Here is a 10876-nt window from a genome sequence, read left to right on the forward strand (position 1 = left end):
CAGTCAGTCAGTTAGTTTTGAGTCTCTCATCTATATATATATGTAAATATTCTATTTTGAGATTCGAGTTGCCTTTATGGCCATATTTTTAAGTTAAGTTGTTTTGTAATATTGCATTGCATTGAGTTATTCTGTTGAGGTTTCCGCTGAGTTAAGAAAGCCAGGCCAAGGGTTCGCTTGGGGCCAGAAATGGTCTCCGGGTGCCGGTCCCGCCCAGGGTGTAGGCTCGAGGCGTGACATTTGGATTTACAATCTTGGGATCAAAGTGACCATTGATGAAATATAAGACATATTATTAGCAGTTAGCACCTCATTTATCACACTAAACTGAACTGTCCGAATACGATGTTAGAGGGAGTACTAAGTCGCCAAGAGAAGAGTAAATTATTGAGAGAATGAAAAGATAATTTATAATTTTTGCCTGCGCAATGGATTTCGTACAAGAGAATCAGGAGATATTTAATAGTTTGGGTCGAGCATTATATTATTAAGAGTTGTCCTTTCAAACCTCATTCTCTGAATGGACAAAGAGCAGGAAGTGAAGCATCCGCCCTTAGGAGGGAAGTTCAGGGGTTAGAGTGTTCCTAATTCATATGCAGTTTCCTCTCTGAAAGATGCCCAATCAAGAAGGATGTGCCACCATGCCCGATGGGCAAGAAGCTAGGGCAGTTAAGGAGGGTTATATTGGCTGATCGTATCCGAACTTGAAAGATATTCTGAGGAATCAGAATCAGATTGGATTGAGGGTAGATAGTAAGATGCCATTTGCAGAAGCATTGAGATCATGAGATAAGACGTGAGATAAAAATGGAAAACTGATTTGAACATCCTGTTACCACATCCAATTATTTCACTTCAGAATCTCATTTTCTATTTTTTCTTCTGTTATTTTTTCATGTCATTCATTTCCTTGTTTTTGCCCACTTTTGGCCGCCTCAGCCCCTAAGAGGATGGGGGAGGGGAATAACTATCAACTGCAATTAGTGATGTGTATGATGGCTATAATTATGTCTAGTCTACCCTCTTAATACCTTGCTAGTCTTTTCTAAGGTGCTGAAGAATCTCACCAGGTGTCCAATTTTACATCTCACAGTTATCTTCGACAGTGTCTATATATAAGATTAAAATACGAGAGACAGAAAGAGATGTTGTATCTCATATACTTCTTATCTTACAAAGATGTAGCTTGTGTCTACCTTTTAATGGAACACTCTATATTGGTGGCATCTGAGGATGCAACTTGAGGCTCTGTCATTGCAAAGCCAGAGCGTATATTACCCTCAAGCAAGGGAACAAGCCATTCCTTCATCTGTACCTCATTCCCATACCGAAGTAATACCTGAAAAGATGAATCACCCAAAAGTATGTTACAACATAGACAATTATGCCTCAAAAGGGTATAGCAAATTGTCTTCTATGAACCTACTTTTGTTTCACTTTTCACCAGTTAAGTTTTCCAGTACAGCTGGTGCAAGATATAATTATGCTTCCTTAAGCCTATTTATGGAGTCTGTTAGAATAGGAATAGGTATATACATATACAATCCTATTCTAACAGAGTCTACGTTGATTTAAGTTAAAAGAAGATTATTGTAGTAGCTACCTGCAAACTATCTCTTTACAAAATATTAAGCAATACTTATGTTACCTCCATATTTCCTGTATCAGGTGCCCCACAGTTGAAAATTTGTGGCGCCCAGACAGAACGACCCATAATCTCGCACAGATATCCATACTCCAGGTTGGAAAGGCCAGCACCCAATAAGCTACCAAAATCATTGTTCACTGGACCATTTCTGCTGCCAAAAATAAGTTCTCTAGCCCGCGTAGCACTATCAAACTACATATTAGTAGAAGATAAAACATCAAGTACATTCTTAGAAAACAAATATCTTTCACTCCATTACGACAAAATGAGCTTTACAAACTCACTGGTATAAACAAGTTCCACAATCCTTCTTTTTTGGCCAGCTCCTTTAATTTCTCTTCATTTGGGTGAACTGTCCAACGCATGGTAGATTGTGCAAGCTTGTAAAACTCATTTTCCGTTGGATATATATGATCCTCCATAAATTTTGTCAATCTATTCCTCAACTTTTGAACCTTCTCACTGGGCACAAATTTCCCTCCCATAGGTAATCCTTGATCTGAGCTATCATGTCCAGGTTGCCTGACATGATCCTCTAAGCTTGTCTCTGCATAGTTGAGCACAACAGAACAATCTAACTAAGGAAACAGGTATTATAACTTGGTTTCAATATCTCAAGTGACATGATCAACAAAGTCATAGTAGCCTGTCATATAATTGTGCACCAATTTCACACAGTAACAAGTTCTCGTGGACATTTAATGCTGATGAAAATGAATGTAAAGATAAAAGGTTGTGATCTTTCAAGTGCAAACTTGTTCTTTTCATTGCAGAGACATGTTAAGGTTGGTTAATGACTAGAATATCTGCAATTTCACTGGAAAATTGAGTTTGAATAGAGAAAATTTTTGGTTCAATATTTTAATGTTACATAAGAGTTTCAAATGTAGAGAGTGTACGATTTCTTGAAGAACTAAAAAGACTAGAATTACCATCCAATATTGGAGATTTTAACAAAATTAGAAACAGTAATGAAGTTGTTAAGGCATAGGATTTACCAGTTGGAGGGTGCTGAGGGAGAACAGATTTTCTTTGGATAAACGACCATGCAGTTCTAATGAAGGAATCAGCCTTTTCCCCAGTGCATCGGGCACGGTCACCTCCTGAAGCATTACCCTGCAAAGTGATTATTAGAGATCTATAATATTAGATAATAAATCTTACATAATAAAATTGTTGGTCAAAACATCAAAGTGATGTCACCCACAAAATTAATCTGAAATCTGATTACCATGATCCATCTGCAATGTACTCCAGCATATATTGAAGCCCCACGAAATAAAGAAAAGGCAATGTAGAACTTCCATTGTTCTATTGGCCAAGGTCTTCCCTGAATGCAAAACCCAAAGCCAAAAGAAATCAGAAACAAGTAGTTGCAATATTAGGGTGCATAAAGAGTAAAGTTTTGCTGATTTTCTCTTGATATTTACCGGATAAAATTGAAGATGATAAACCGTGCATACAAATGTTCAAAAAAATTGGATTTGAGATAATAGTATAGCGCAGGGATTCTTAATAGATGTCACAATTCCTATACTCTAGTCAGTTTATTTTCCTTGCATCACAAAGGAACTAATGTGGGGCCATGCTTTTTTTTATAACTATTGTTCTCTATTAGTGTAACAAAGTTAAGTAACAGAAATCCCTGCTAAAGAATGACTATATAACAAAGACGGAGAAAATTAGGTCTTACAGCTGCTGAGCAATAATCTCCGAGATAATTGGAAAGAGAAGGCACTCCATCAGGGAAGCTGGTGAGTTCAAAACCATTATTTTCTTCTATACGTTCTGATGCTATATTCACAATAAAGCCCTGATAAGAAAGAAAGATATTGGCAACTTTAAAACTTCTTATTTGGGTCCATCATGTGGAACTTAAAATGCTAGTAAGGGATATTAATTACAGAAATGTGACTATGAGGATGGTGCATGTCATTGGTCAAATGATTTCTGGAAATTAAGTAGAAGTATCAAAAGAGAGGCAGTACCAAGCAACTGTAGGCAACATCACACATTTGATTACCCAAAGTGGAAAGCTCCCAATCAAGAATACCTATCACTCTATCCTGCAACATCAACTAACAGAATCAGCTACAAGGAGCGGGGAGAGGGGAACATGTGGCATGTATTTGAAAGGACTCCAATAGCATAAGCTACAAGGAACAAAAGGAAGTATCAGATGCTTTCAAGGACTGCACCTCAATAGGATGAAACACAACATTATCAATCCGAAAGTCACCATGGACTAGACCTGCTGTTGCTCCAGAGGAATCTTCGAGGGGAATATGTTGCCGCAACCAATCAGCCAGCTCTAACATTTTAGGGTTTCTCCTGGACTTACCCTCACCGGTAGATAAAAGATATTGTTTGGCCCACCTTTCCACCTGAAGTAGGTTAGGTAAACGATCAAACATTATAAGAATATTCAAAAATTAAACACCGAAAATCACCCCTAAAAAGTGCATTGCATGAACAAAGTAACTAAACGTGTTAGGGTATAAACCCAAAAGCACGTCTTATTACCAGTAACATAATAATTCTCAAGGGTCAAGAAATGTAGACTAACAAAAAACAAATCAGGCACTACTTAATTTCCCCGGAAATGTAGACTGAAATGAGCTTGAATAGAGAGAAATATGTAAGGGTTCATGTCATTGAACCAAACTATTTTGGATTGAAGTTGATTTAAGCTTTCCATAAATGAAATTTTTCTGCACCTGCCGCTTACAATAGTTCATCCGTTTCCCATAGTTACCAAGACCAACTATATCAACATCAGCAGAGTGAAGACCGGCCAAAGCTTGAGCAACAGCACGATATATGACCCTTCTTCTTTCAGGCAATACATCCTAAAGAGGCAAAAAAAAGTTACATTTTGTCTTTTGAATCAATGAAAAGAATCAGGCTTACCAACCACACTAATATTATTCTAGTAATGCCACAATCTAAAAAATCTAGGAAGATAAAAATTTGAAAATAGAATCCGTACAGGTAGCATAGGGTCTACAAAAATACGTCCTTCTAGATACTCCATAATGTAAAATGGAGTTCCAATCACACTTGAATCTGTACACAAACAAAAAACCTTTGGGACTGGGACCACCGAATGAGTACTTAATGCATGTAGAACCTGCCGTGTCAACATCAAAATATTAAAGTTAAACACAGCCAAAATGCACAAACACGACATATGACTATTTATATATATCATACGGGAAATTGAGAATGCAGGACCTCATACTCTCTCTCAACAGCATGAGCAGATGCCAGTAAATTTCCATAGGGTTTCTTTCTCAACACATATTTTTTTGCCAAGGTTCCTGAGCCGACCTCAATGAGGAAAGTGGGATTTGACTGGCCATGCCCAAACTGATTCACAGCGAGGACGGCATTTTAGAAACAAATGAAAAGTGATAACTTTGCAACAAAAAACTGCATTAGACATGGAAGCCTCTGCTGAGTGTACAGATGAAAGCCACACAGAACTAAAGAAAATTGTATGTTCCAATACTGAATTGATACAACATGACATCATTAATTAGCAGCAGGTTTAATGTGGAGCTCATAATTTCAAATATTTGCAAGAATTCTTTTAGCAGCTTTGATTTTATTCTCCTTGTTAGAAAGGAACTAAAACTTTTATTACTAATTCGGGGAATGCACTTCTAGTCTCCTTTTTCTTTTCAGTTACTTCTAAATTTTGTTCAAGAAAATTGTGACATTGCATTTAGACGATGCTCTGTTAGAAACAAGCACATCCCTAAATTTGAAGTTGTATAAAACATTTGTTTATCATTCTAAGAAGTTTCCCTTTCCTTAAAACAAATGGATTGATAGTGAAATCTTACCCTATTCCTTTTCATCACTTTATTTCATAACCACTCACTTGTAGATTAGTTCTGGCCTTCCTATCATATGTTTCTTTCTTTCTAACTAGACAAACATATTGGATTGCCTAGGTTACAATTCTCTGCTATAAGGAATAAAGCTCTGATTGCCATACACATACACCTAGTATCAGGCACTCCAAACATATCTCTGCTTTCCATGGAAGCTACATGAATTCGAATGAAATCATGTAAAGAAAGAAATTTTACATTAACTGGGGATTTCTTCAAGCTTTCTTAACTTCCTTTTGCCCGCATGATCCACTCTACTAATCACCCAAATACAGCAAAGCACAAGAGTTATCCTCTTAAATATCCCAACAAAAAAAAACGTCTTTTCATCCTCTCCTTTAGCTAATTCCAACATTCAACACATACACTGTCTGTTAACACAATCAGTCACAAATCATAGTTTCTGAAGCTCCTATTTTACTTGTCAGAATCGTCAATTTTAGTGGATTGCTTAGCAAAAAAATTGCAAAGAAAAAAGTAGTAATCCGAATATATGAATTGAATTTAAGCAAAGAGAAGAATATCAGACCTGAGAAATAGTAAATAGAGAAGGGTTTGGAGGGAAGCCAATAACATTAGCAGAGGCATAGCGAAGCAGAGCTTGTGTATCGAAACTCTGAGCTGGGTCGACTTGGCCAACAAGATCGCAAGTTCTACTCCCCATATCGGATGTTACAATCACCCAAAAGTGAACACTGGGCTGAAAGTTGACTTAAAAAGGAAAAAACCCCAAAACAGATACAAAAGGAATTGGGTAAAAGATCAAAGTTTTGTCCTTGGGAACTGTCGATATCATGCTGAACGTTGTGTAACTTGATCAAAATATTTAAGTGAAATATACCCCTAAATTCTTAAGTTTAGGAGTGTTTTCGATACTTCTCTCAACTTTCAATTAAGAGTTTCATGCTCCTACAAGAGTTTGAGACCACTATATTTGAGTTCAGTTAGCCAAGTAGAGCAGTATTTTTAAGATTATTCATAATTCGGGAACAAAACTATTATTTTGTGTCAAGTTTAAGAGGGTTTTCAATACCTCTCAATCTATTTGCAATCAAAATAATGTGACTAATTGAGAAAATAATGCCATTAAGAATTTTACGTGACATAAGGAAAAAATCACGAACTAAGAGAAGTAATTGATGATATTATAGTATGGAATGTATATTGTGTATGGCAGAATAAAATACAACAAAAGATTACCACGCATTTATAAAAAAAAAACACTTTTTATAGACTATTTATGATAAAAAAAAAATTAAATTAATATTGTCAGGATCATAAACTGTTACTTCCTCCGTCCCATTTTATGTGAGGTAGTTTGACTCGGCACGGAGTTTAAGAAAAAAAGAAAGATTTTTAAAACTTGTGGTCCAAAATGAATGATAGAAAATTGTGTGGCTGTAAATTATTTCATTAAGGATAAAATAGACATTTTATAGTTAAATTGTTACTTAATATAGAAATGTGTCATTCTTTTTTAAATCTACTTAAAAGGAAAGTAAGTCACATAAATTGGGACAGAGGGAGTATTATTTTGTAGAAGTATTATTTAATCGATCAATTAATAATTATTAATTTTGTTATGACCTAAACCATAGGGCCGAGTCGACACCTCCTCTAACACCTAAATAGAAAAACTCTTATCACCCTATTTTAAACTAATAATGTGCATGTAAACAAATTATAGTATAACACCTTATTTAAATAAAATTCTCTTTCAATCTTTATAAAAATAGTAATGCCTTTGAAAAATACACAGAACACCCCCACCCCCCAGAACTAGTTTAAACAGGTACAAGAACTTCTAAGAGATTACAATATTTTGAAATAATACATAACTCCCATCATAAGAAAAGAGAAGTGGAAGCTGTCGAAGCTCATCACCGTTTTCAGCTATGAAACATCAAGTAGATTATGTCAAATGGCATAACAAGAATAGTAGTATCAGTACAACAACACGTACTGATAGGCATCATCGATAGACTCGAATCCACCACAAAATCTCATATAAATAATCATAAAAAAACAATTAGCTTGAACTATAAAACCTCAATCATGTAACTGCAGCTCTAATTACTACCAAGTAATACTACCTTTGAATTTATATACTCCATCCCAAGTCTTCTTGCTTCATTCCACTGTCAACTCTATCATTATGAGTCATTCCACTCTCCTATCCGGACATGGACTAACCCCTCTACCATATAAAGACTTTTCGAAATTGTCCATCCTACCAACACTAGAATTACTCTAATTTCATTCCTGAATTCAAGTCCACCAACTAACTTTGTTAATTGGCCTGTCACCTCTCCTACAATCCTCTGGAAACACCCTAGCTCATAGCCCGTAGCACACTTAGCGGACCATCTGTAAAACTCTTACTTATTTCCCTTGACATAACCCAATACATAATTCAACACACCCCTCAAGTAATTTGAACCATTCAAGGATCCTCAAAATACTTTCAAAATAGGTTGTAATATTTATTTTACGGGGAAAACGAAATCAAAGAATAAATAGACTGGTAGAGGCCCTCTATGTAGTTGTCTATCTAGGGCGATCAATCTACATCTTTCCAGGGCTTTCCTGGGGTTGTGTCTCGATCTCCTATGTGTGAAATATAAGAGACTAGTTCCTATAGAGATTCCCCTTGGTCTAATTCCACGCCTTATGACGAAAGGGGAGTCGGCGTGGCGTAAAGTGAAAATTGTGGATCCCTAAAATACTATATAGGTGTTAGCATGCAAGCTCGATCTACACAAACATTATCCCAGCATTTAACCACACCAATCTGGTCACTCATGGACTAACATGTGACGAACATATCATAATGAATAAATCTAGTTCACTCATGAAAACAACACATAAAAGAACAACCGAACATGTAACAGTCGTGGTACCTAAGTCAACCGATATAGAACTTATAATAGACGTGATGCTCAAGAAAACCAATAGATAGTTTATATCAGGCGTGATATCTGAGTCAACCGATATATGTACCAGGCATGATACCCAAGACATACTAGACGTGGTACCCGAGCCAATCGATATATGTACCAGACGTGGTATTCGAGCCAACTGAGAATCACAACATCACACAATCATAGCTACGATTAATACAACCACACTTGTATGACCACAAACAAATAAGACAAGTTCATTGCATGAGATTGGCGACAAGACATCATTTCACTTCCACTCCTTCTACCTTCTTAACCATGTATTGTACAAGTAATACTAGCGAAATAGTTAACATGCACACATAGCATAAATCAAAAAATAATTCAACCATCACCTACCTTAAGCGACTCTCTCCCCCAAACATATTTCCAACTCATAATCCGACAACCCACAAGTGACCACCCATAGAATATCACCCAACAACTATCGTAAGGCCAACATTATAATCAAGTACCTTATCATTCTGAACAACAATGATCAACACATCTAACCATCTAGACTCCATGTCTAAAGACCTATACATGAAATCTCTCGCCAATATACACATGTATTATGTATTTAGAGACAGGTGTAACTACGTAGTTAAGCTTAGCTTACCTAGACGTCAAGCAACTACTGAAGAAATCTGGACACAGACTTCTGAATCTGTGCGGGCGAATCCTGACGGGAGTAACCCTGGAATCCATGAGTTTTGACCCTATTCACGTTGTAATCCTTCCTCTCCGTTATTCCCAAACTTGGAGCATCTTAGAATGGTTTTTGAAGTAACCATCATCTTTTTTTGCAACTAAAGAGGATGATTGAAATTATATAATCACTATATTCTAGGTTCTAGCCTCGTCGATCCCGATATAGTGGCCTGGCACCCAATACAGTATCGGTGTCATAGCTGGAACATTCCCTCTATGACGGGATGACGTCATCCTAGATCAAATTCAAATTTTAAAATTTTTTGGAGTGTTGTCGCAATTTAATTTAATAGTATATTTCAATAATTTTCAGAGTTCCGCATGAGGCCTTTTGAATAATGACGAAATAGATCATTACAATAGATATCAATTTACCCATCGTTCGTCCCCGAAAGATTTTTAGACGGAAGAAAAGAAAAATCGACCTAGAATACTATCTCATACTTGAGAACTTACAGACATAATTCTAGTTTTACACGGATCATCCAAAACTCCCAACTCCTAAGTGCCTAAGTATACCAGAGCCTTGTTAATAATCGAGTCAAGGAGACTAAAAGACAAAGCAACAAAAAAATATTCATCTACGGGCATATTTCCTACTATAGAGAGAATATTCTCATTATACCAGCGTTGCGCCTGCTATAACAGCTAACAGGTCACTATAGCAGGCCATAAACCGATTATAGGGTGAGAAATGGGTTTATCGCCCATTTCTCTCCCTTTTAATTCCAAAACTTAACTTTCTCTCCCGACGTTAGTACTAAGGTAATGATTGTATTCCTTACTCCCCTTACTTCATTATGCATATAATGATTGTTGTATGCTAGAAATAGGGTGGAATATAGTAGGTATTGGATTGGTTTTGAAATATGAATGTGTTGGTTTGATTTGGTTAAATTGTTGAAGCATGAGTGTTTTCCTTATTTATGTTTATAACACTCCTACAACGTTCTGGGCATAAGGATTATGGGCTTTATAGCCAAAATTGGGTTCGAAATAAGGGGGAGGAGGGTGAAGGGTTATTCTTGATTTGAAAACATAGATTTGGGCAATATTTAGGAGTTATAATTCCCGAATTTTCGCATAAAGTAGTAATAGGATGGTTTGAATACTAATATGAAATTATTTGGTTAAAACAAAAAAATTGGATCAAGAGGCATCATTAAAGCACCTCTTGAAAATCAGGAATGATGAAGGCCGCTATAACGTCATTGCTCCGCTATAGTTGGAGCCGCTATAGCAAACTTATTCTCGCTATAGCGGGAGCAGGCCCGCTATAGCGGAAAGCTGCAGAGAGTTGAAAATGCCTAGTGGTCATGCTTCAAATTTGTGAAAGTATGTCAATATGGATCACAAGTGTCATGATTTTACTTCTTTTTAAAAAATCACTTTGAAATAATAAAACAATTTAAGAAAAATACTTAAAAAGAGTCGCCACTTAAATTTTTTTTAAAGAAATTAAGAAATATAATTTAAAAAGATCTTAACATATAACCTTTATTTTTTTTATAGAGAAAATGGGTAAGAGATTCTTCGTTCCACTTTGAGAAGGTGTTAGCACTTAAAGTGTCCGTTAACATGCGATCTACTGATGGTTTAGCTAGAATATTTGACTAAACTTTGGGGAAAACTAAGAGAAAAGGCTCAAAATAGTCCCTCATTTTTGGATTACGACTCAA

At 36.2% G+C, this 10876-nt stretch overlaps 1 protein-coding gene across 2 annotated transcripts in view; it reads right to left on the reverse strand.

Moving 5' to 3' along the window:
* LOC102592751 (probable acyl-CoA dehydrogenase IBR3) overlaps positions 1–6357 on the reverse strand; it is an 11589-nt gene extending 5232 nt beyond the window's left edge. For both annotated transcript variants that reach the window (XR_001472908.1, XM_006342769.2), the window contains exons 1-12: positions 6077–6357; positions 4883–5017; positions 4638–4778; positions 4366–4497; positions 3847–4032; positions 3637–3714; positions 3342–3461; positions 2880–2978; positions 2647–2764; positions 1933–2195; positions 1649–1840; positions 1197–1339 (exon numbers count right to left, since the gene is read on the reverse strand). Coding sequence is in view for 1 of the 2 variants with exons in the window: in XM_006342769.2 (XP_006342831.1) it covers positions 1197–1339; positions 1649–1840; positions 1933–2195; positions 2647–2764; positions 2880–2978; positions 3342–3461; positions 3637–3714; positions 3847–4032; positions 4366–4497; positions 4638–4778; positions 4883–5017; positions 6077–6211 (1742 nt within the window). In the remaining variant the exon portion in view is untranslated. The remainder of the gene's footprint in view (positions 1–1196; positions 1340–1648; positions 1841–1932; positions 2196–2646; positions 2765–2879; positions 2979–3341; positions 3462–3636; positions 3715–3846; positions 4033–4365; positions 4498–4637; positions 4779–4882; positions 5018–6076) is intronic.
* Between the last annotated feature and the right edge of the window lie 4519 nt (positions 6358–10876).

Source organism: Solanum tuberosum, unplaced genomic scaffold, assembly GCF_000226075.1.
Source record: "Solanum tuberosum cultivar DM 1-3 516 R44 unplaced genomic scaffold, SolTub_3.0 scf00035, whole genome shotgun sequence".
Classification (NCBI taxonomy): domain Eukaryota; kingdom Viridiplantae; phylum Streptophyta; class Magnoliopsida; order Solanales; family Solanaceae; genus Solanum; species Solanum tuberosum.